Raw genomic sequence first — 27,412 nt, 5'->3', positions numbered from 1 at the left:
TAGCTGATAACTTTATCACCTAAACGGTGATAACGAGTTCAGATGCGTAACCCCCATGCCTGCAAAAAACCAAGGGGACCGCCCACCCAACTTCTAGACCAATCAGTGAACGGGGTGATAGCCCAGAGAAAAAAGGGGAGATGTCGGTCAGTAAAAACAGAGAGATGTGTCAGGGGTGACCCCGGTAAGGTTGTAGTTTTCTAACTTTAGAAAACTACACCAGTGAGTTTCTTATCACCGTATGAATGGGCCTATATAGGCCCGGCCTTAAGTCACTCTGGATAAGAGCGTCTGCTAAATTGTACATTGTAGATGCCATGATCTCCTGGAAGGAGTTCCAGCGATCCATGCCGTGGGAAGTGTTGCTGCTGGTGGGCGGAGGCTTTGCCCTGGCAGAGGGTACCCAGGTAAAAAAAATAATTAACCTGCTGCTGCGAACTATAGGCCAAAACGAGAACGTTAAGCCTATATATACATTGGCTATTTGAAAACAGTTGATCTACAAGCTCACAGCTATAGTGCGTCATGGTGCGATGGGTTGTGACTCTTGTGAGCTTGTAGATCTTTTCAAAAGATTCTTGGAAAAAAAGCGACACGTTTTGAATATATTTTTTAAATATTTCAACCATAAATCTGGTATGGGCTGGCACAAAATATTTTCTGATGAGTGGACAAATTCATATTCATTTGGGGATCCTGAAAATGTCAGAAAACCACTGGCTCTAACTCCTGAGCCAGAATATTCTATATTCCATATTCTCCATATTCTAACTGTTATAGTTAACACCCACTTGATCACACTACAGCGTCACCCAACAGCATCAAAAGTATCAGATCCTATACAAGCTCGACAGATTTGACACGCTTTGAGATTGACAAGCTCAAATCGCGTCACTTAATTCGTGCCTGCATTTAGAGCTTCGGCATCTGCTACTTTTGAAATGTTTGCGTCATTTGAATCCTGTATAAAGTAACAGTTTTGGACATACTGTATGAGGTTTCCACCCGACATAGAATAGAATCAAACCTATATACTGTACACTCAAGACACGCTCCATATATATATGGCCAGTACAGAATTCATTCCATATGTTGATCTGACCCCCGTCCACCCCCATGCCAAAGCGCTAATTAGAAGCTCTGCTTTAATTTTAAATGGCAGTATCAGTCATGGCATTGTTGTTGTGTGGCAGTTGCCAGGTTACACGTTACCTGTGCTGCCTCTTACAGTATGTGCAGGTTTATTATGGTTGGGGTTCTTTCAGGTCAGGTCAGTCACTTTGATTTAGTTTTTCTTCTACTTCAGGTGAGTCACTGTGAGTGCATAACCACATGAACTCCAGCACAGTGCTTCTCAAACTCCTCCGTCGGAAAATATGTTTTGTTGGTAGCGAGAGCAGAGAAGAGTTATGTAAAAAAAAAAAAAGAAAAAAAAATTAGCAGATGTGCATCAAGGTACATATTGTACAACAAGTACATTATCCCAGATATTAAAATTGGGAGCACTAAATATGGTCTAACCTCAATGTGTCGTCATGTCATCAGGCGCAAACAAATTATGCAGTGGTCCCATAGGTTGATTCTTAGTCAGGGTGGTGGTCGCTGGTTCACAACAATTGAAATCCCCTGCTCTCTACCACAGGTGTCTGGTCTCTCCTCCTGGGTGTCCAGCCTCCTCTCTCCCCTGGGTCACCTGCCAGCCTTGGCCACGGTCACGGTGGCTTGTGTCCTCGTCACCTCGGTGACAGAAGTGACCAGCAACGCTGCCACCATCACCATTTTCCTCCCCATCCTCGCACCTCTGGTGGGTTTCACACACATACCGTAATGACAGTATAGACTAGTACATGTTGGAGTTTAGAAACCACCAAAAAAAAAAAATACATCCAGCTCAAGTGGAGTTAGGAGGTTTTGGCCGAAGCACTTTGTAACCAACCAATTTTCATTGGTTAAACATTTTTGTTTGACATAAGGATGTTTAATAGCACTATATATATTGTGGCATCTCGGTGTGGGATCGCGAGCCACGTCTGAGCCTCCCCAGGCAGAGAGAGAGACTGGGGGAGCCCCTCGGTCACGTCATACAGGCCAGGGACGTCGGTACTTCCCTCGTTATCTCGTCAGTGATGACTTATAAGTTCCCACCTGGTATAAATAGCTCCTTCCTCCCTCAGTCTGCAGAGACTATCCTGGGAGACAGGCTGGCGTGCGGCTCGTGGTAAGAGACCATATATTTCCCCCTCTCACAATTCATGGTGGAAATGCATGATAGTAATTAGTCTATATCTCTTACCTCCAGGCGTAAACAATGTTGCTTGTGAAATTACCGTTGGGCCCACACACACACACACACACACACACACACACACACACACAGACAGTAATAGATTAAATAAAGAAACTCAGTGCTCTCGTCGAGGGGTGCCCAAAATATAGGGTTATGTTACATTTAATTACGTTAAGGAATCTGTTGTTACCAGTCTAAGTGCCCTTATTTTATTATATTGTATTTATATATGTATGTACTGTATGCTTTTTTTGTTTGTTTGTTTTTTAAGTAATTGTATTGTTCTGTATATTGTTTAAAAAAAAACCCCACTTAAACCCTTGTCTTACCGGGGTCCATCTCCCTAGTGTACACCAACATTGACAAAAAATGTCAAGCTCACCAAGCATCGTGTTTCAGGAGTGTGTGTGTGTGTTAGAGTGTGACTATTGTGTGTTCTTCTGCATTGTCGTTGACAGGCAGAAACCATACACGTAAACCCACTCTACATGTTGATACCTACGACCCTTTGCACGTCATTCTCCTTCCTGCTGCCCGTGTCCAACCCTCCCAACGCTGTGGTCTTCGCCTACGGTCACCTGAACACAATAGATATGGTGAGTACTGAGGCCTATACACTCACCTGAACACAATAGATATGGTGAGTACTGAGGCCTACGCTCACCTGAACACAATAGATAATGATGAGTACTGAGGCCAAAGGTCACCTGAACAAAATAGATATGGTGAGTACTGAGGCCTACGCTCACCTGAACACAATAGATAATGATGAGTAGTTTGAGTACTGAGGCCAACGGTCACCTGAACACAATAAATATGGTGAGTACTGCGAGGCCTGTCGAGATTATTACATAACAAAACCGGGAAAGCATCTGTGTAAACACTTTAGTTGAACCATTATTATTTGAACCATTATAGCAGATATATACAAGCTCATAGAGTGTCACTTTGTGCCACGCTATAGGAGCTTGTACAGCAGATCTGCTATTTATTTTAAATCATGAATATTTGTGCAAGTCTTTGAATATAATATTTCTTTTTTCAAATCTTTGCTTCTGGGGGTCCCTGGAACAAAGTATTTTGAGATGGGGGTCGGTGGCCAAATACATACAGTATAATTGTGGGGGTCCTTGACATGACAAAGTTTGAGCACCACTGATATAGTGTAGCAACATAGGTATTTCAGAAAGCATTTAGAAAACATTTGTGGAAGGGATTAATGGCATAATCGCCTAATTGCAATTATTCCCTCCTCTCACCATCTCACACCAGAGACCCTCTTAAGCGATAGATTCTATGGTTCTTCTATAGAACATGTGTGCACATTTGGTGTTCCAGAGAGAACCATTCAGACCATAGGTCGCATTGCAGAGCTTGCAGATCTGCTGTTTTAAATCATCTTTATATGAAACATTTGGAAACGCCACCAATCCAGACTGGCCAGCAACTGCATCTTTTTTTTTCTTCTTTTGGTTCTGGAGTGAAAATAAATTCAGGCTGAGTGTCAGGCTAACACAAATCTCTGGGAGATAATTGTGGGACGGAGGAATGGCTTATCTAAGCAGTCATACCTGGCCTGAGTCAAACTGTAATTGGACTCAGAGCTGGGTGATCCTGCTCACCTGTGCAAGTGTATACATCGAGGAAATCAAGTAAAGTCACAACATGACACATCGCCGGTCATCTCCACGGCGAGAGAGCCACTGTCCAGACAGAACACCATCTGCTCTCCCCTGTGGATTTAATGTGTAGCTACAGGATCTATCTAGTAGTACCGCAGCAAGCTGTGCTGCATTTGTGATCCCATATGGCTATTACTGGTTAAAAATGAATATATAACTTTTCATAACTTTGGGATGTCGAAACCTTGGCCGTTGTCTGTTCCAACTGTCAAGCTTGTCTCAGTAAGTGACAAAGGTTTGACAGTGACTCATCAGCTCTGAACTGGTTCCTAGAAGGGTCTGAACATCCTCTCAGGACACAGGAAAACAGTCTCCATTCACCACATTTATTTGGCCCCAGCTGGGCTTTTTTGCAGGCTTATTGTCACGTCTATGAGATGAATGATGAATATGTCTCATTAATATCTCATAGCCTTAGTTTTGATGAGGAGGAAGTCCTTGAATCTTTCCTATACCAATAATCACCCAGTTTGTTTTCTTTGTCATCAAGAGACGTACAAATTAGTCGCTTCATGTCCGCCCCGTCCAGATGGCAGCTGTGTCTGAATGACTTGATCGCTGTCGTCGGGGAGAAACCTTGTATCTACCTCTCTTTTTTCTTACATACATTAATGCCCTATTTTGTCATTCAAGGGTGACGCACAAAAGTACCGAAAATAGCCTACAGTATCTACAAGCTCGCAAGCCGTCACGATGCTATACTCATTGTTTGCTATTTTGGAGGAAATTAATTAAGTTGTTAACGGAGTAGTTCACCCAAGAAAATGACTTGTTTTCTATCAATTACACACCCTATGAAGCCTTGAATTCATGGAGATTGTTTTGTTGCGTTCCTAAGCCAATCATTTATACTCCGTAGGACACCCTTTGATTATCCGACCGGAGACTCCGCCGGTCATGAAACTATTGGCTTAGGAAAGCGACAGAAACAAAAACGGAGGGAGAGAGAATCGGAACTCGAAAACTCTTTATCAAGAATAAGTTCTAAATAGAACTGGAGCAGGAGTTCATAAACTGCCTCCTCGACGTTCCGTATTGAACCCCTTTTGAGTCTATAGACAACAATTCTTTGTATGGTTTCTGTGTACTTTTAAAGTATCATGGGGGGTTCCATATTTAAGATAAGATGAGATACATAAGGTAAAGGTAAGGTAACATAAGATATCTCACGTGGGAAGTCGCAATGAAGGCCTCATTTCCTGGGTTCAAGGTTGTACTTTGTTACATCTTGTGTACAGGCACGTAAGAGTAAAAACTTATTTTTGTTTGGCATTCCTTCAGACAATGCAGCAGCATAGACATTAGACAACAAAGAATAATGAGTATCATCATATGTATTGTACCTGTAGTAGCAAAGTTAGGTGAACTTTGTGTAAATAACTTCACAGTGGACTATGTTCCATACAGTTAAACCATATATTTAGGAAGGTGCAGTTCGTTCATGTATAGCTGATTGTTCAGGGAAAGAAGCTTTTTTGCATTCTATTTCCAGTGGCTTTGAGTCTAAAGCAGTCTGCGGTTGGGATGGCTTGAATCCTTCATGATTCCGCAAGCTTTGTGGGGGCGAGATTGTGGTTCTGCATTATAGTTGTTTGTGTATTAATGCTTATGTCTATTCTTGGCTACAGCATGGTGGACAGGGACAGAGTCTCATACATTTTCTGGCTCCAACCTAGCCCTGTAATTATTATGCCAGTGTGGAATAATTGCTAAAGAAAAATGAAAACAATCCTTTTTTTTTTTTACTGTAAGCTCTGGGAATTCTGCCTGACAACTCATCCAGAACTTGTGGCTATAAATGTGCCTCGTTAGTCTGTAGATATGTAGTATTATGTCCTGTGGTGGAAAAATGATCTTAAAGTAAAAGTATCAATACTCCAATGTAGATAGACTATGTTACAAGCAGAAGTCCCATATTCAAGATATACAGTAACAGTAGGCTACTTGAATAAAGTTACAAAAGTATCGGCATCAAAATACACATTGAAAAGTTCAAAATGTATTACAAATATATTGAAAATAGACGATCTAGATAGAAGTTCACAATGTGTCGTATTAGTTCTGCTATTTTCAAATGGCCGAACTATATTTAGGGCTGAAGTGGTATAGTGTGTTTTGTAATAATCTGCAAAGTAACAATTTGTCTCTATAAAATGTAGTGGAGTAGAAGTAAAACTATTGAAATTTGGAAATACAGTGAAGTAGAAGTACCTCAAAATTGTTGAGTAAATGTACTTACTTCACACCACTCATTGACACATACAGTAGTTGTAGTTGTTGTTTGAAGTACTTTTGGAATTGAGCCCAAATGATCACTGGAAATGCTAAATAATAATAAACTATATTGTGCAGATTATCCTTTCATTTGACCTTTGAAACCCTGAACAATTTGGCTGATGAGAATATTTGTTCTTTCAAGGCTTGTGTCAATTATAATTTAGTGGCAAACAATCATTCTTGGACATTAAAGACCACCAAAGAGCTTGAAAATGTACCAGCTTTCCAAATTGGGCTTCAATTGATTGTAACTTTTTTGATTAGGCTAATCAAATAATCGAGAAGCATGAAAGTGAATTGACCCGAAAAAGACTACATTGATTAGTCCGATTAGCTGTTGCAGCCCTCTATTCCCAAACCATGCATTAATTATGGTAATCTGGTGATAAATGCAACGGCAGTGATCCATGTGGGGTTGTGAGTTGAATTTCACTGTGAAAAACCAAAATGTGTTTTTCATCTTCATTTCTTCTTCATCTTCATCTTCCTCATCCTCTCATACTCTGCTTTGATTCCGTTGATTGTCGCTTGCGGCAATTTTCCTATTTCTTTTTACTTTATAATGTTCAGGGCAAACACACACACACATCGGAGAGAAGCCAGTAATGTTATTAATGGTGATCATTAAAGGAAGCCAGGCGAGTGCACTCATGTGTTTCTGTTACACACAAATATTAAAAGTGAACAATACAATACCTCATATTATGTCCAAAAGTATCAGATCAACGCGTGTTTGTGGATCTGATACTTTTGATACTTTTTGGTCTTACGCTGGTATGCTCGAGTAAAGGACGCTAATTTACGGAAAAACACAAGAAATATGGAGATAAGAGGTTTCTGCCCCGACAGCAACAATATTATTGCTGCTCTTTTTAGATTCTGGATACAGTGCAGTATGTATTCCACTGGCACTTGTGTATGGTGCCATATGCTCCATACTGGACTATATGTATATCGTCGTTGTCAGAAAGAGACCTAATAATAATACAGTGTGTGTGTGTGTGTGTGTGCGCGCGTGTGCGCACGTGCACTGTATGTGTACATTTGTTAGATGCTTTCTTACAGTGCTGATGATGTCATCACGTGTGATTGGTTGGTTGTTCCAGGTGAAGGCGGGGGTTGGCGTGAACGTGATCGGTCTCCTCGCCGTCCTATTGGCCGTGACCACGTGGGGAACTCCCCTGTTTGCTCTCAACACTTATCCCGACTGGGCACCTGCACTTCCTCATTCCAACTCTACGATGAGCACGCCTACGGGACAGTGATGATCATGTCATATAGGTCAGTGGTTCTCAAAGTGGGGCCCTGCAGGGACCCCCATGGGACCCCCAGGGGTCCCTCAGATAAGTGAGTTAATATAGCATAAACATCAGTTCAACACTATATTGGTTGTAGATATGCTAGGGAATATCGCAAAACAATTTTAACAACACAAAACATGTATGGGGGCCCTGGCATAGAATATCTTCAGTTGGGTGTCTACTAGTCTACAGCCAAACAAATACGTTTGGGGGTACTAGACATTATATAACAACTGTTCTATCAGTGTTCTAGAGTATTGAAAATCTTTTGAAAAATGACTTGAAGTGATTAGATTTTTTGGCGGGGTACATTTTTGAAAATATTAATATTAATAAAACAATACAATATTTAGGAAAAAAGTGGATATTTACTTGACCCATGATGAAATGATATGGTTTCTCTAACAGTTGTTTATCCATTACAGTATCAGAAGATCTGAACATTGGCCTGGGCCGTGGCACAGCGGTCCAGGCACCTTGGCTGGTAATCCAGTCTGGCAGTGTGCTGCGGGTTCAACTCCTGATCCCGATGGCCTTTACTGCATGTCACCCCCCCCCCTCCCCCTCAATCTCTCTCCACATTCCCTGTCAGCCTACTGTATATCCCTCTATAAAACATATAACATAAAGGCAAAAGCCACAAAAAGAAAAGAAGATCTGAACATCTCACCAGATCATTTCTAGGGTCTGGTGAGATGTTCTTATCCTCAGGATAAGAAGCACGTTACAGTATTGGATGCAGGAGGCGGGTAGGAGTTTGTGCGGACATAGATTTTAAGGCCTTCAAAGTTATATTTATGTATCAACCAAACAATATGGAGATTCAACCAATCATTCCATTGCCTTGTTAATTGAAATGTGGCAGTATAACATAACATTAGCAAAGCTGGTGTTGAATATGCAACAGGAAAATAAATGCAGTCATTTTCATCTTGTGAATATGAGGCGTTATTATCGTGCTGAGAAGAACTAATTGAGTTCATGTCGCGTCAGTAAACCATACATGTTTTATGTTAATCAACTGCCGAAGCGTGAACTCCCCTTGTTCTGTTATTCAAATGGAAGCAACGGAGAGTGAATACACTGTCCTGTAACCCAGTGGTTCTCAACCTGCGGGTCCGGACGGACCCCACATGTTTTTTTTGGTGGGTCCCCACTCCCCAGATGATTTGCTTAATATGCAAGCTTTTTCTCACTCAACAGTAACCATATACTGTATGTGTATTATAGGGTATCTGCACCTTTCTAACATGACAATGGGGTGTTCCAGTTCAAATAGCCTATGATTATTTTGAGGGGTTGTGGCCTGAAAAGTTTGAGAACCACTGAAACCTGATACCTGCCTCCTTTTCCGACTGTGGAGGTGAATGACGCTGTATGTATGACATCATATCATCATATCATATTTTATCATATCGTTTATCCTGCATTCCTGCTGGAAAATTATAATATTTGTGTTAGTTATAGTTCTAAGTTATAGTATAGAGGATACGTCCCAGGTGCATCCATGCAATGTTTTTTAGTTATTGTTCAACTTCTTGTTGGCTGTATTTTCACTGTGTATGATAATGAATGTGTAATCGTCTCACATTAGGCATACAGAGAAAGAACGCCACCTAGTGGCTACAGCACCATTCACTATTCTCGTGCTCACTAAAAAAACAAAACAAAAAAACCTGAGATATACTTTGACTTTTGACTTAAACAACTATTTTGAACCAGAAAACACATCTATAGGCTAATAGGGCGGTGGCTGCCATTTTGCCATAGAGATTTCTGAAGATATTCATAATTTTATCATTTTATCAAGCCTGGAAGTTGGAACCAAGTGATCCAGGCTCCTGGTGAATTATGACCATATATCGGTGTCGAAATATATTTCACTATTAATTATATTAAATTTAATATACATATTTTTCTTGCAGTTAAAAGAAATCACAATCTCTTTGAAGCTGTTATTTCAAACCAGATTATTATTCATTGTTTTAGTATAGCATGCTAACTTTCCGGGAATAGAAATCAGAGCCTGCGGTTTCTATTAGCTTGGCTTCCCCATCAATGATGTCACTGACTCGTACTGGTAGGCATGTTTCTGAACTGTCCACAGCCCTCCTCTGAGACTCAGAGTGAGTAGACAAATATTTTACCATCTCATAATGAGCATAGTGAGGACCAACGCACCTTTAATTGAAGGGGCACTTAACTGTTTCATTGTTTTATGACGGGAGCAGTGGAGCACATTATGACGCGATATGGCATACGGTGAGACACTTATGGTCAATGCCATGGTGCATTTATATAGTGCCTTTATCCAAGGCGCTTTACATAGTGCATTACATTCACCCATTCACACCAATTGCGGTGGAAGCCATGCAAGGTACCAACCAGTACCAACCAGCACATCGGGATCAATTTTGGGTTCAGTGTCTTGCCCAAGGACACTTCGACATGTAGACAGGAGGAGCCGGGATTCAAACCGCCGACCCATGGATCATTGGACGACCTGCTCTACCTCCTGAGCCACAGTCGCTTATGAGGCACTGATTGTAACGGACAGTTTTTTTGAGTGGTGCAACCACTCCTATAGACAGCTATGTGTGTCCCTGGCTGCCTGGCTGTGTCCCTGGCTGGCTGCACGAAAATAGCGTTTGGTTGGTTTTCACCACCAAATGTCACTGTTGCGCAGCCTAACACACACACACACACACACACACACACACACACACACACACACACACTCACACTAACTGTGTATATGTGATGATTTCGGGTGTGACAGTGTACAGTATAATTAGTGACAGTACAGAGGGGCCCCCTGGGGACCCCCACACGATAACTGTCATTTCTCAACCATTTCGGATGCAGGGCGACCGGTCATTTCCCCACACAGAGTTGCACTACTCACTTCACACGAGTGTGATTTTTTTTAAATGACGGGACACAGCGAGACACTTGTTTTCCTGCTGTTGACAGTTTTCCTGCATTTGACAGTTGTATAGAGGTTTTACTTCTCTATACCATTGCTTTGTATTGTGTTGTTTTTTTCTTTTGACCTTGTATTGCTGTACACGACAGTACTTTTTCTTCCCTTTCATTGTAACTTTGTAACCTTTAACTGCTGTGCTGCCCCATAGGCTATTAGGGCTACTGCATTTCTCCCACAGTGTCTCTCTATATCACTCTCTGAAAGACATTCCTCACTTGATCAATGCCATCATTTCTTCAGTATTTCTCTTGAAGTCTGTCTGAGTGTTGGTTTTGTGCTTGTCCAGACTCCAGACCTCCAGACATATGTTTTTGTACTGTCTGATTGTTGGTGCACGACCTGTGGAACTGTGCCAGAGACTCAGACATTTATTACATGGGCGTTGGAAGGGAAAGAAACTAGATTTTATATACCCGGACATGTCTGAACCACGACGACAGGCACTGAAACAAAAAGCACCAGCCCCCTTCTGTTCTGCCAAACAGGAGCTGTTCGTTGCTTTTGTGTGTGGGTGGGATGGAGAAAAAACAAAAAGAAACTCAGAGGAAGCTTTGTTTTGCCATGTCGTAGAGGAATCTACAGTCACTCAGCTTTCCTTCTGGATAAAAAGTAAACAAAAGGGGAGTAGATTTGCATTTGCGTATGCTTTAAAATCATATCCACCCTGGCATCCTTTGGGAGAGAGGAGGCTGTCAGCCTAGGGGCGTTGGTTTGATTCTAACTCAACTTTTCACTTCTACTCTGCATCTTATGGAATAATAACGTAGTTCTACCGCCTCATGCCCTCATCCAGTCCAGGTGTGTTTACGGTTTACACTTTCAGGAACCAGAGAGCCGAGAGCTCATGTCTGTCAGAGACGCTACATATTTTACTCAAGTAATGTATACTGTTTTATTTTTGAGGGGCGCTATAGGGGCCCGCCTCCTATACACAGGCTTAATGTTTGTTTTGTAAACGCCATTGACAATGAAGGGAACATTTACTTCATAATGTGCCATTTACGTCATATTGTCCCTTTATTGTTAATGGCGTTTAATTTGCACGTTTGTTTTACATCACCTAATCAACATGTGTTAGACTTTAATAGGCCTATAGTGTCCCTCACTTCACACAGAACCAGAACAGGTGTTATTTATTTATTTTACTTTACTGGAGTACTTCCAATTTTGAGTCATTTTACTTCTACTACTTACTACTCACTCCACTACATTTCAAAGGCAAATATTGTACTTTTTACTATTTGAAAACTTTGAAGATACTTAATTATTTTGATTATTATTACAAAACCAATTCAGACCTATATATTCTTTGGCAATTTGAAAATAGCTGACACATGGTGAGCTTGTAGATCTATTTTCAAAGGACTTTTATATACATTTTTACACTTGGTATGTTAGTGCTGACAATAAATACTTTTACTTAAGTACATTTTGATTTCAGAACTCATCAGACCATTAGGTTCTTGATAGTTTTACTTGAAGTAAAACATGGGAGTATTTCTTCCACCATGGATATGGTGATGGTGGGAAAGGGAGGGATCTTATAGGGATTTTATAGCCTAAGGGCAAATGCAGTAATAATTCTGTAGCAAGTGCAATAATCTTGAAAGGTATGCTAAACAATGTATGTAGTCTACAGTACAGTCAGTACACATACATGGAATTAAATAAATATAATTATGTTTATTTATGTCTCTCTCTCTGTGTATGTACGCATGTGCGTGCGCGCGCGTGTGCGTGTGCGTGTGTGTGCGCTAGTTCCACTACAGAGGCGCCTCCCACATGTTGCTTTTCTCCTTCAGCTACAGGTTGCTGCTCACCTGTTTGTGTGGCAGCGGCGCGCGTGCACAGCCGCACACACACGCCACAAACAAACACGCGCACGCACTGTATCGGCAGCCACGGCACCGCGCTCACAGCCGCTCGGCTCGCCTCCTCAGTCCTCATTCCAGAACAAGTATAGCGAGGAGAGGAGTGACTATACAGCTCCTGTAAAAAAAGAACTCCGCCCTTCCTAGAAACACTGCTACTGTCTGTCTGCCAGGAACACAAAAATAAGTATTATTTATTTCACACACACAGAGCTACGCGGAGTAGGTTTTCGCTCGAGCGTTCCCAAAACAAGACAGAAGAGGACACAGGTGTGCAGCATTAGGAAAGTGGAAGCGCTCGAACGCCACGTCGACTTAAAAACAAACAAACGAACAGGAGTTTTCTTTCATAATACAACACCTGCGGCTGCACCTGCCGCGGCCGCTGTTCTTCTTCACCATGTTGGACCCGTCCTCCAGCGAAGACACCGGCGGGGAGTCGGACGCCGAAGTTTTTCAAGAAGACGAGCCGCCGAAACCTAGCGTCAACTCCTCCACCACCTCTAACGTCGTCTCAGGAGGCGGGAGACAACTACAACAACAACAGAAGAGACTACGTCCCGAGAACAACAACAACACGACCAGCAGCAAGAGCAAGCCCTCTTCCAACAAGGCTCAAAGTGGCGGCGGTGGTTCTCCTTCTCCCAAAAACAACACCGCCGCGGCAGCCGCGGCCAAGGCTGAGGACGAGGAGAGGAAGGAACGCGAGCGGCTCCAGAGGGAGGACGCGGAGAGGAAGGTGAAGCTGCAGATCTACGTGTTCGTGCTGCGCTGCATCGCGTACCCCTTCAACGCCAAGCAGCCCACGGACATGGCGCGCAGGCAGCAGAAGGTGAGTTCAACTTACAAGTTACTACCAAAAAGTCCAAACAAAAAGCACCTGTTGTGTTCCATTCTCCACTGCTTCGTGTGTGTGTGTGTGTGTGTGTGTGTGTGTGAAGCACACTTGTGCTGCTACACTTGTGATGAAGGGTATAGGCAGCCAGGTGTACTCTGTGCTGTGAAGACCTCAGCTATACCATCTCTAAGTCAGGGGTCCCCAACTTATTGGGGGGTCCACCTAGCAAATGATTGTGCAACAACATTGTCTTCCCACTAAACAGTTAAACATCAAACCAACGTGTGTGTGTGTGTGTGTGTGTGTGTGTGTGTGTATACAGGCCAGGTAGGCCTATGCTGCACATTTCTAAAGTCACAATTTAATGACTTAAAAGCCTTGGCCGTTTTGGCAAATATTCCGTAAGAAACAGCAAACATTGTTAAAATAGCAGATCTACTAAGCTCGCAGATCTGCTATTTTCACAATATTTGTGCTTGCCAGGGTGGAGTGGTCCCCTGTTCAAATATGACTATTTTGGGGTGTCACAGCCTGAAAAGGTTGAGAACCACTGCAGTACAGTAACCTACGAGTATTAACAGTAGTAGTGATAGTAACAGTAATAGTAGTAGTAGTAACAGTCAAAACAAAAAGCACCTGTTATATACAATAGGCCTACTAAGGCATACCTATACCTACTGTGAAGACTGAAGAGTCAACATCACCAACAGTTTGCTACAATTAGTACGCCTACAGCTCCTTTAAGCTCTGAAGCCAGTTGTACCACCTCACACTTAGTTCAAACTTCGCCTACTTATAGCTTAAATGGCTTGACTTAAAAGCCATTTAAGCTAGTATAACTATAGGCTAAGTTTGAACTTAGTGTGATGTGGTGAAACTGGCTCCGTCACTGTTAGGAGTTATCGTTGGTAGTGATGCACCGAATATTCGGCCGCAGAAAATATTCGGCAGAAAATGGCAAAAATTGCATTTTCGGCCTATTCGGTTTCGGCCCGAATAGGCAGAAAATATATCACTGAATAGTGTATGCAATTAATGCATTCAAAAGAGCTGAATAAATGTTTTATGGACCCATAATAGTGATTATTATTTAAGTTAAGTTTTGCCATAACCATTTATTTTGCCATAAATCAGGTAGCTTTAAGGTACGGCCATGACAGCAATGGTAAGAAAAAAATATATAATATTAAACATATTCGGATATTCGGTTTTCGGCCAACTGTTTCCTATATTCTGTATTCTGTTTCGGCCAAGAATTTCCCTTTTGGTTGCATCCCTAATTCATTGGTCCTTAGCCTTACTCCTTCTAACGCTATGGACCAGAGCTAGTGAGCCTTCCCCACTGGTCGAAAAACAAAACAAAAAACAACTGTTTTCCACAGCTTTTGTCATTTAACCTGGATGGAACAGGCATATAGGTTGGTATTCCTACTGTGAACTTGTAAAGTCCATCATCTTCACCAATAACAGCTGCTGCATTACTTGGATTAATAGCTTTAGCTTACTTGAATTCAGGCAATTAAGGTTAACACCTGTTCATGCTCCACTGCTTGTGTGATCATTAACCTGTAACAGAAGTGCTAGTTGACTTACTTACTGTGTGTGACATCAGTCACAGTATCCGATCTACAAGCTCACTCACAACGCAAGCTTGCGGATCTGCTAGATATGCTAGGTTTTGTGTTGAGGGATAAAAAGAGCAGACAAAGTACATAGCCAAAGGTCTAGTTTGCAAAGTATTTAGGGGTTAAAGATGGAGTGCCGTGATTCTTTCCACCCTAAAACATGATCGTCAGGTCTTATTTTTATCTAAGGAGGTATAGTTTTTTTAAAAAAAATGTGTACAGTATCTTGTTTTTATGTGGGCACGGCACGCCCACCAGTTCATTAAGTATGCCTGGTTTGCCTGGTGGGTGGTGATGGGTGGTGATCCACCTGAACTGAAGCCGCACCCACAGCTGTAGTTGTATTTATTTATTCAGCGAATGCAAAGTCCTTAAGCCAAGCGGTTGCCTCCTGGTCTGCTGTATGGAGGGTGATTAATCCTCCTTCCAGTCTTTGGAGAGGACAAACTTCTATGATGTGTTTCATAGTTTGCTCCTCACCACACGCACACAGTGGGCTTGGGCTTGGTCTTGTAGTTGTATGATAAAGGGGGATGGGGCTGATCGTGTGAGGTCACTATATTACTGTTTATTTCATTGGCTTGTTTGACTGTCAAGGGTTCAGCCTCCAGGAAGAAACCCTAAATACAAAGTTAATACACCATTGCACATAAAAACGACTCCAGGGTGTCTAATGAAGTACTGTCACCTCATAGACACACTGAAAAACTGGAAAAATACAACATTTGTTGCACTTTAAGTGTTACATCTGTCTGTGAAAACACACATTTAACATTAATCCAAAATGTAGTGGGGGACCCCGCTTAATCTCTCAGCCAAGGGGTCCGACTCCTTACTGAAACATGTTGAAGACCCCTGCTCTACTGCTTGTATGACTTAAACTGGAACAGAATACCTGTATGCATACAACGGTGAAGACCATAAGCACCAATATAACAATGAGCTACGTTACTTTTTTTAATCATGGTTATTACCTCAGAATAGTAGCATTAGTTCTCAAAGTGTGGTACGGGGAGGACCCCTCACAGTCTATGAGCTTGTAAACGTGTTCTGCTTGAAAACATTGTGAAAATCTGTGAAAACCTTACATTCTATACGATTAAATAACTTTTTTATCTCTTCTGGGGGTCCCTGGAACAAGGGGGGACGACGACGACGACATGAAAAGGGTTGAGAGCCTGAGCCACTGACATAGCAAATACGTTTTTCAGAAAACTGTTATGATTCAGAAGACATTTTTAGAATTGCGATCTCAGGTCTTAATGGGTTAATTGATGTAGTATGTACACTTGAAGTAGTATTTTTTTTTAAACTTGAATTCTAATGAATGTTTTTTTTTGCATTTTCTCCTCTACAAACATTTCCTAAGTAAGCATTGCATTGGTTTAATTGGATCCTGCTAAAAAGTAGCTATTTTCTTTTTGGTTTATAATATTCATTCCAAAGTTTTATTCAAATCTGTGTGTTTGCACAGTGCGTGTGTGATGCACATACATCCGGATGCTTATCCTGTACAGTATGTATAAAACAACACTGTACACAAACATAAACCCAGGGCTCTGCAGCTTTTCAAGGTAACCTCCAGTAATCCACCAGAGGTCGGCTCTCTAAACTTTTATCCATACATTTCCAGGAAATCAATTATTTAAGTATCCACGACGAGCCGTATTTCTGTAAGCTCATTTTTGTCCATACTGCATATACTGGATAATCTTTACACCCTCTAAACTTTTATCCATACACTTCCAGGAAATCAATTATTTAAGTACCCACAACAAGCCTCATTTTTGTGAAGTCCATACTGCATACACTGGATAATGGTACACACCAGGAGAATATGGAACGCTCAATCTCCCTAGAGAAAGACACACTGTGGAATGTCTGCCAATGTGATTATACTGTACTTGTATATACCGTAGGGTGTGTGTGGGTGTCTGACAGCTTGTAACTAAACCCATTCTAATGTTTGATTCCAATTCACTTTATAACTCGAGGGTCAAAGTGTCGGGTAACACTTTACTCATAGGTTGGGTTTATAATGCATCATAATCACATGTATCATCCTATAAATGCGCCACGTCTCTGTGTGCGTGCGTGTGTACAGTTGTAATGCACGTAACCCGAGAACCGTTTGACCCACCGACTTCACATTCGACACACGCATTCCACACCCCCGCAGGGAGTGCAGTGCCAGGTATGGAGTCGGTCGGACCCACGGTTCTGGTCAGTGGGCCTAATGAGGCCAACTCCTTTCACCTGACCCAGGCTCTGCCAGTGGGCTGAATTTCCATGTACACTTTTCAGTTTGTAGTGTTTGCACACAGGCACATACACAGACGTCCATGTGGCTGACAGTTAAACTTAAAACGGGTGCTATGACAACGTATATCACTAGGTTCCCAAGTTGCATCGTTCCCAAGTATGCCGGTGGCCGACTGCGACGGGCACGTACAGCCACAGGTCTAGTAAATTATAATAGGGTTTCATAACATTAAAATTAAAATCTTCGATACGATTATTATTTTATCACGATAACCCCCCCCTCCTACACACACACACACACACACACACACACACACATACATACACGCACACACACCACCTGAAATAAATGAATACAAATGATTCATGCATTCATTATACAACGAAAGATAATCTGCAGTCTGTTACTGTTCGGGGATATTAAATAAACTCCATTTCAAAATATCTATCCAGCCTATAAACTCAAGCAAGACTTTTCAAGTCCTTCCTGTTTCGCAGAGATTGGGTAAAAGACGGAGAATCCAATATTACAAACAAACATGACCCATCAGACCCCTCGAGGGACGTGGATCGCTACAGCAACACTTGTATAGTGTAGTAATGCTGCTGGAGTTGACCATAGCTAATTGGATTCCAATGCAATAACCGCAATGGCTGCCCACCTTTCTCATGTCTTTGAATTAAGCCCCTGAAGCGCGCGCGTGTGTGTGTGGCTTTTGTTGAGCTGCAATTTCAGCACCAATTAAACCCTCTATACTGACCTGTACGCTGTAAACTAAAGAGCACATTTGGTACGCTCTTATTTCACTCTCTATACAAATTGATCTACAAGCTCACAGCGTGCTGTGAGGGTTTACATCGTCTATTTTTGCCGAACGTTCCCCTCCAGAATAGGCATGCTGGAGATTCAAGTGATAAACCAAAGTGGCATTATACACTTTTAAGAACATATCATCTGTGGTGAGTGTGGTCATCATATGGGCATATAGGCCTACCTAACAATCTATGCCAAAACAATGGGAACATTTCCATCTTTGTGTGTTTTCATATCAAAGGTTCATACAAATCTAAATTGTATTGCGTCCTTTGAATGAAAACGTGGTGCGTGATGACGTGTCGAGTCCTGCATGAATAAAAATGTATCTTTCATTCACCTGTTTTATTCCCATCGCTGCGCGTTCCTCCAACACAGAACAGATTACAGAACTACTACTTTTAATCTCATTCAAAATGACATCCAGACAGTATTACTTGTTTTAAACTTAATCATCACGCTAAAATATATGTATCTGAAAACACTATAGGTTAGAAATGGGCCACGAGCTTTGCTGCCCGTCTCTCTGTGACATGTAAACAAAACAAACTCAACGCACGCGTCGCGCATGTAGCGAAGCTACGTCCCATACCCTGAAGGGATGCGACGTTCTGATTGGTTAAAAAAACACAGCGTTCCGAGTGAAACTACAAAATAAAATGCTCCAAATAGCCGTCTTTTAGCATATTTTGATTATCATAATAATATCGTTGATCGAATTATCTTTGCCACACGAATCGTGACGAAAAGAGTGTCCAAATGTAACCAAATGGACATGTATGGTTCCATTTGTACACTCTCAGAGTTATTGCCTGGTCATTAAAATAAAAAAGTTTGAGAACGAACCACTGATCTACTGTAGGAATAAATACATGTTCCATTAATAGTTGTTAAAGTGCAGCTCCAAGTGTACAATATGTAAATAGTATACAGTAAAGGACTGTTTTTGTGGTGGTTTTTGCGGCTCCGAAATCCGCAAAATAAAAGTCCTGCAATTCTCGAATTATTTAAATTACTTGCAATGTTTTCGCAGAACGGAATTGAGTGGAGCAGCAGCAGTTGGATGATCATCCTCTGATCTGTGAGCGTTCAAAGATCCAATCCGAACCGTCTCCTGAGTTGATCAAGGCCACTCTGATCATTTTCAAACATGTTTGATATTGTACTGACAGAAAGACCCGGGGGAGGAGAGAACCGCAATGCCGTCAGCCCCGCTGATCAGTGATCGCACGCTGTTCTTTTCCTTAGAGTTCTCGAATTTAGACTACAATTGCTCATGGGTTCAATCCCGGACACCACCAAAGGCATACGAGTAGCACGGCTTGGGTGTGTAAAGTAGTGTGGTAGGTACTGGCAGCTTACCGCATGCTCCACCTCAGCATCTCCCAGGGGTCTAGTGCATTGTAACGGGGATAGACTCCATCTCCCAGGGGTCTATAGCGCATTGTAACGGGGATAGACTCCTGTGTTCTCTGCTGATACCGACGATGAGCCTCTGCGAGCTTACTTATTATGTTGGCGTCAGCATGTTGGAACTTGGCAGTAGAAATTCAATGTTCTTTAAATTGTGTCTGAATAAGACACCCATAAGAGAGATATGGGCTGTGAAAGGCAGCCAGACATGAAAATAACATTATTCATTCATATCCTGTTGTTGTTCTGTCCCCTGTACCATGTTGATCTGTTCCTGTATTGTAATGCTAATGCATTGTGTTTTTGTATGGATATAGTGTTGGGTGCTAGCAAGCACATATGCACACATGGCATGAACGCATGGTGTTGTGTGCTGGCACACTATACACTCTGTCTTTCTTTTATCATTCATTTTTTAAGAGCCTGCCCAGGGACTACAGATGAAATTTAGCTTTGGCTAACTCTGGCCCATTTACATTGAGGTGAAAACTGACATGTTGATTAATGAGCTTTGTCCCTGTCATATAAATAAATAAATCTGGTGTCACTTGGAGGGAGTGATTCCAGAGCGCCCCGGCAGTACATTTGCTATAGTGTATACTCTCTTCAGTTTTTTGCTACCTGCTAATCTCTCAGGTCAGGTGTGAAAACATTTGATACCCCTGTAGAGAATGCATGGGCTGAGTTACGCCCATTACTTTCTTCCTAGTTCGGTTCTCCCAATTTGTTTCTGATGAAGGGGCATGATAAACCTTTAATCCACATATCCATTCCAACAACGGAGCATATTTTATTTAACCTTTTTATACCTGATGTGAAGTGTGTGCTAAAAACACAGGCATGATGATCGCCACTGCCCAATCCTTGCGCTTTCATAGTTGTCGTTGATTTTATTTAATTGGCAGTGGCAGATGTTATGTGATTAGACTGCGATCAATTAGCGTTGTACTGTAGGTTCTGGGTTTAGAGCAGATACGGAAACTGTGTGTGTGTGCAAATTACCGGATATAGTTGGCAGGTTCTAGACCGGATCATCAGACCAGAAACCAAAGAAATCCTGGTGATGTGAGTTTATGCATATTTATTTTAAATTTGGAGACATTCTCATTCATTCATACTCATTCAATGTTGGCATCAAACAACAGAGCTAGATGGCATGTTTCGTAGCTGAGGAGCTCGCCCAGCCTATACTAGTACTATAAAAGAACTGTGCTGCTATTCTGAGGTGATTCCTATCGCCTCCAATGCAATATTCCTTTGTTTTGCCTCCTAACTAATTTTAGTTGTCCTGTGCATTGATACCGTACCCATCATTTTACTACTGGACCGTTGCGTCATGCACACGACGTGCACATGGTCGTTTGACTTCCGGGAGCTATAGGTGGGAGAAGAGTTAGAGGGGAGGGCTGCCAATCGATGGCGTGCCAGAGGGCTACACAGTTCACACTGCCCTGGGGGGGGGAGTTGACATTCATGAGCCATGGGGGGAACTAAAGGTTATGGTTTGTGTTGTGCTAAGAACCTTTGCTCCAGTTCCCTGTCATGACCACTGCTGACCACCGCCACTATGCTTATGATATCGTCGCTGTCGGGCAGAAACCATCATATTCTTTTTTGTAAATGAACGCCCCACTAGATCATAACTACAGCGGTGCACAAAAGCACCACAAGTAACAGCTATGACACTTAATTAGTGACACATTTTGAGCTTATATATAGAGCTGCTCATTTTGAATTTGAATCCTGAAAAGTAACAGTTTTGGACATATGAGGGTTCCTTCCACCTGACAGACAATATGTGGGCGTTCGATCTCTGCTTCAATGTGGCAGATTCAAAACTGCTGACACACACAGACACACAATGTCTTGTTCTTTCTCGCTCTTTTTAAACCTGTGTTTAAAAAGGAGCTGTCCTTTTGGAAATGGTTAGGGAGAAAAAAAAAGCATTATCCCTCCATCGTTATTCTTGCTCTATAATCTTGTTCCTTTGCCGTCTAGTGGCAATCAAGCCTGATTTGCAGCAGCTACTCATGTACAGTTAAGTACACGTGGCCTCGGCATCACTGATTAAAATAACTGGAAGCATGGAACTCTGATAAAATGATTAGGGGGCTTGAAGGAGTAACACGTCTGAATAAGAGGATTTTGTTTAATTTGAAAGACTTGCCATGAAGATTATAAAGGCAGCTCTTTTCTGGGCTCTGACGAGAAAAGCAGCTCTCGCGTTCAACACGCGCAGGAGTGATGGAGCATCAAGTCTTTTCCAGCCCTTGATCCCCATGTCTTAGTGACGGCAAAAGGAGATAAGCGCCACATGAGGAGTCCCACGCTTCCCTCCTCCCTCCCTCTCCACTTGCCATAATTCCTTGGCACCCGCTGGTTACACAAATGAAGAGAAAATAGACATTTTCCCTTTCCCTGCCTTCTTTAAGTGGGCTGTTGTGCTGATGAAGGCCGTCTGTGTGAAGCTCTTGTTGGATGTCGGTGGGTAGCTGCAGCTCGCTGGAGGCAGACGTTCCTTCGATCCTTTGTGTGGCATCGCCTTCCCCTCTGTCACTTTCCCTCTCCCTTCCGAGACGTGGATCTTCCTCCTTATGTAACACTCACTCCACCCCCTGTTTTTGCCAATAAATGAAGGGGGATGCCTTAGCAGGGCTTTATGACAGCTTATATAGGATGCTCTTGTGAAGAGACTTAGATTTTAGGGCATCAACGAAAACCACGTGGACAGTGGTGATGGTCCACTCCTTAGTGACCAATATAGACTTTGTCGGAAGCGTCAATGGTACATGATTTATACATCAACTCAACTTCTCTAGTTTACAGGTGGGAAATAGTGCGTATTGATGTCTGACGGTAGGCGGGGGGAAGCTGTTCATGAACATGGTGGTGTTGCTCTTGACACTCTGCGTCTAGGCCTCCTTGCCCGGCCGCGGTCGTTGTAGGGGTTTGAACATTGTGGCTGGGTATTTTGTCCATATTGCAACATAAAACATGAATGGATAAAAGAACGACATGAAGCATCAGTCCCATAACACATTAAATCATTCCCAATGGAAATTAATGCCTATTGTCTGAGGTTGCCACCACTACATTTAGCAAACGGGAGCCTGTGTGTGTGTGTGTGTGTGTGTGTGTGTGTGTGTGTGTAGGTTATTTACTTTCATCACAATGGAAATTAACTAATGAGACATTAAAAGGTTCCCCCGAGACAACTACCAGCCCAGAATGGTACAATGTTTAACGTGTGTTCTTAATTCATTCTCAGGGGGGGGGGGACATGGAAGGCTAATTACACTATGTGTAAGATGGTATTTATTTATTGTTTATTTCCCCATTTAGCTACTACCTTAGCAGGGGGGCTCCACACAGAAACACATTTACATAACGTGATTGCGTGAACACATAAGACGGTATAAGAGAACAGTTAAAAAAAACGTACAATTACAACATGTGAAAATCATTCTAATGATATGGTGTGGTTAATCATTGCATAAATATAACATCTTCATGTCAACAACCATAGTGAAAGTTTGTTTCTAGTATTCTTCTCGTTTTGTTGTCTCCGCCAGGGCGGATGGCCGAAGGCCGGAGGCAATGTTTGAGACATATTGTGGGATTATTTGCACTGCTTTACAATTAACAGTTCTAATGCCGAGATTAAACAAGCGTCTTCCAGGCTAGACATAACTTGGGCAACTCGCGAATCGCAGCGAAAGTCTTCTACAATGAATTAACTCGGGTAAGAAACCAGTCATTAGTCCATCGCATTTCAGCTCCCAACTCATTGTTTTGTGCACAAGGCAGAGGAGATTAATTGCATTTACACACATAAATTAAAAATAGGATTATATATGGTGGTGAAATACTTAACTTAACTGTATGTTCAAACTGTTTTTCAGGCTCTTCTGTTACTATATAATTATATTCAACTGCATATGGCAAAAGTATTTGATCATTAATTGCTTATTCGACATGCGTTAAGCTACTGTAAGTCGTTACATGTTTTTCAAAAGCATGTTTGAGGTCAAAATGTCTCATGTGGGTGTAATTATTCAATTGGTTAGTAACATTAACTGTAACAGTAACTGTAAAATAATCTCTCAAAGGTTATAGTGCCAAGATTGAATCGGCAATCTTGCTTTTCCCAACACCCACAAGGCCACACTGATGCCATGCGGTTTGAACAGTTATAAATGTGTATTGGCAGATTGACTGAACGGCGTCATGTCCTCGATCTAGCACTTGTGCAAGTGTTCAGTTTCAGTCACTGCTTCTGCTTGTGCCTAATTAAGTCCCCCAGGACCCCCTCTAACGCCCCTCACCACGATGCACATTGAGACAATCGGCTGATTTGTCATCTGTTCCTTCTTGAGATTCATGCTTGGAGGTACTTGTGCGCTGCACTCAGTAATGGAAGTTGGAAGTACTCACATTTTTTACTTGGGCAAATGTATTATCAATACCCTAGTCTGTTACAGTACAAGTGCGAGTTTGGTATACTTGAGTGAAAGCACAAGTATTGACATCAAAAATGTATAATCAAAATCTACAAAGTAACTAACCAGTTGCTGAAGTTTTCAAATTATAGTCGAGTAAAAGTACAATATTTGCCTTTGAGATGTAGTGAAGTAGAAGCATTGGTAATTGGAAATAGTCCAGTAAAGTAAATGCTATTTTAAAATTGTACTTGAGTACAGTACTTGAGTAAATGTACTTAAGTACTTTCCACCACTGACTGCACTCACTGTAGTGCAAACTGCAAATGTTAATTTGTGACAGACCCCAGATTCACAGTCCACAAACATGGGGCTCTTGGGAAAAGCATTGTATTTGCTCAGATCTTTGTAGAAATACTGTGTGCAATAATGTCAGCAAATAAAGCCTAGTAGTGTTGAGCAGACATTTTATATGGTAATGCATGCACTGTCTCATAACTGACTCGTTCACAGTGCATTTACACATCCAAGTATTACATATTAGTATTACATTACGGAAGTATTCAATTCAGTTCAAGTTCTTATCAGAGTGCCAAAACACATCAAGTTGACTCAAGACAACAGAGACCTGACATAGTAACCCCCAGAGCAAGCATGTGGCGACAGTGACGAAGGAAAAATAACCTCCTCCAATTTTAACATGCAGAACCAGGCCCTGGGGTTTTCCTTGTTCTAAGCAACTTTGGGCTTCTTTTTCTGTAAAGTCGCTTGTAAATATTGGTTACTAGTTGATTCTCTGAGCTTGCTTCCACTTTTTCTTTTTTAAATATTATTTATATAGATACAGATAGCAGATGGGCTATTTTAAAATAGCTGATGTATACAGTATATAGGTTTAAAGTGCTCATGTGGCCCATAGTCGCTTCTTTTTTTCCTAGACCTAGTTGCTTATTTCTCTCTCAAAATCTGACAACACTGGTGGTGGCCGTCTGTCTGCCCTGACCATGTTTGGGGGAAGAGACAGAGTGAGATGGTTCTCATTCATTCAATGTAGAGAGAGAAACACTTTTGTTTTTGGGTGCCACCGATTTTTGAGTGGTGCAACCACTCCTATAGACAGCTATGTCTGTGGCTGTGTCCGTCCCTGTGTCCCTGGGTCCGAGCACGGAAATAGCATATTGTCACCACCAAGTGTCACTGTTGTGCAGCCTAACACACAGACACAGAGGCCAGGGAGGAGAGCCAGTACAGTACAGTACAGTACAGTACAGTACAGTACAGTACAGTACAGTACAGTACAGTACAGTACCACTCACTTCAGACAGGTCTGATTTTTCACATGAGCATCATTATTATCCCGAGTGCATTTTTACTTTTAGCTGTGAACAAGTGTGATAGTCCAATATATTGTTGCCGACAGGCAGACACTTTATCTCCATTCTCCATATTTAAACTTTTTGTGTTTCTTCATAAATTAATGCCCCACACTAAAGCATCTAAAGTAGCAGAAGCGACGCATTTTAAGCTTGTAGATCTGCTCCCACTTTTGCATTTCTTTTTCATCAGCTCGCAGAGCTGATCAATGATCAGACTTTCTAGTGTAGTCACGTGGTCAAAGTCATGCGATTTAAATTGTCACACACGTTACCGCGGTGGAATTTGTTTTCCGCATTTGACCCCCGTCTCTTGGAGCGGTGAGCCGCAGACAATGACATTTTCTTTGTCGGTGTTGAAGAATGTCTGCGGAGTACCATTACACTACTATTGTAAGGCAACATCTTTGTGCTTTGCAGAAAACATGTTTTAGTAGAGAGCTCTTGACTGCTGTGTTCGCGAATACAAATTGTCCTGAGCATGTACAAAGTGAGTTGCGAGCCCCTACTTTTGTCCTAGTAGAGAGCTGACAGTAAAACATGACAACACAAGGGTTTCTCCAAGGACAAAGTGTATTGATTCACTCACTCCTGTCCTGTACCTCCATGCTTGATTGCTCGGCCTCCACCTAGCTTTAGCGGAATCGAATATCGCCTGAGAAGAAATGCTAATTAGCTTTTTGCAGCTTTTCGATTCCCATACAGTAGACCAGGGGTCTTCATGTTCACGTTGTGAGCTTGTAGGTCTACTTTTAATAAAGGACCCCTGGGAGTTCCCACTTTGAGAAACAATGTTGTGAATTTCTCAAACTATAAACTTTCACGACAGCAGACAAGTACAAATATCATTTATGAAAAGGCTACTACAGTGAAGTCTGTTCACGGAAGTTGTTGCAGGCTATGTGGGGTACTATTTGAGTGGGCAAAACCTTACATATAGTCAGGCCTACTACATTATACTAAATTGTTTATCTCAAGTGATGTAGTGATCCCAGAAGTGATGTAGTGTTGTTTCTGTAGTGTAACTATTACAGTACTGAAGACGTCTGCATGAGCTGTGAATTGTCTTCTTTTACGGGACATGCATATACAGACATATCGTTGTTGTTGGATTTTTTGTTGTTGCATTTCCATATTTCAGCTTTGTATTTTCCCGTAAGGTATTGCCCTACTTCATCATACTACTGTACATCTCACACAAAAGTAGAAATGGCTCACAGCGAGCGCGCCCTGATGCAACGCGTTGTGAGCTTGTAGATCGGATTTATTTTGCTATTTTAGAATTATTATTTTTTATGTGAAAGTTATGTTTGTCTCTGGGTTTTAAGATTATTGAACAAAAGTATTAACACAAGCTTGTGACTAAATAATAACTACATGTTTCCTTGAGAATGAATCAAGCCCAAGGACGTTACTGAATGCAGTAACGTCTCTGCCTCGTCTCCATTGGAATGCTTGCCGGCCGAAATACTGTCCATTATACGTGGTGGCACTTATAGGCACTAAAAAATATAAGTAACTGCTTCCCACGCGACACACGGCAATATTTGGTTCTAGATGGCGAGGAGGCCGTACGAATGTGTCCAGCCAGCGGTTGTTCCAATGAAGGACTGCCACTGCATGTCGAAGTGTTTGCAACTGTGACAACACATCTTTTATTCGTTAGTTACTTTATAATGAGCTGGTTTACATGAGCGTTAGGCAGCTCGGCACAGAGATGGTGTCGGAGGGAGGAAAGAAATGCAGTGGAAAGAAGGGGAGCTAAAATGCACAAATGTCTCCTAGGTTTGTCATGGTTCCTTCTCCCCTCTGCTCTCGGCTGATAAACCCCCACCATCTCGGCCCCTTTGAAAACACACACACACACACACACACACACACACACACACACACACACACACACACACACACACTGGTGCAGCATCTACTCACTGACTCCTTCCTCATGATGGGAATACAACTAAAGATTGCACCCAGTGAGTGCATACTGTATATACAGTACCTCAAGATATATGCCATGTTGGATAGTTGAGCAAATATATTTAAAAGAAAATCGGTGCGTTTTTTTTTAAATTTTAAACTGTTTCTCAATGAATTCATGTAAAAAAAAAGGTATAATTTATAAATGTAACAAAAAGTGCATTGAACTCTAATTCTTGTAGTGCCACAGTTTCAAGCGTCAGTCCTCGTTTCAGATTGCGCACGCCGCATGCACGGCCTCAGGCGGTGAATGAAAATGCGAAT

General features: G+C 41.9%; 2 protein-coding genes across 2 annotated transcripts in view; both read left to right on the top strand.

Annotated features, from left to right (window-relative positions):
- Positions 1 to 7,511, top strand: part of slc13a1 (solute carrier family 13 member 1) — a gene marked incomplete at both ends in the record, with an annotated part of 33,125 nt that extends 25,614 nt beyond the window's left edge. Inside the window, 4 exons of the mRNA XM_080761235.1 lie at positions 313 to 407; positions 1,643 to 1,804; positions 2,746 to 2,883; positions 7,353 to 7,511. Coding sequence (XP_080617361.1) covers positions 313 to 407; positions 1,643 to 1,804; positions 2,746 to 2,883; positions 7,353 to 7,511 — 554 coding nt within the window. The remainder of the gene's footprint in view (positions 1 to 312; positions 408 to 1,642; positions 1,805 to 2,745; positions 2,884 to 7,352) is intronic.
- A 5,106-nt stretch (positions 7,512 to 12,617) lies between these two features.
- The window catches only part of LOC308313905 (uncharacterized protein), a gene marked incomplete at its 3' end in the record, with an annotated part of 47,417 nt that continues 32,622 nt past the window's right edge, over positions 12,618 to 27,412 (top strand). Inside the window, exon 1 of the mRNA XM_080761232.1 lies at positions 12,618 to 13,236. Coding sequence (XP_080617358.1) covers positions 12,805 to 13,236 — 432 coding nt within the window. The 5' untranslated portion in view covers positions 12,618 to 12,804. The remainder of the gene's footprint in view (positions 13,237 to 27,412) is intronic.

The sequence above is a fragment of the Protomyctophum bolini genome (assembly GCF_963924005.1).
Source record: "Protomyctophum bolini genome assembly, chromosome: 4".
In the NCBI taxonomy this organism is placed as follows: Eukaryota; Metazoa; Chordata; class Actinopteri; order Myctophiformes; family Myctophidae; genus Protomyctophum; species Protomyctophum bolini.
This window is presented reverse-complemented; position numbering and strand designations above follow the sequence as displayed.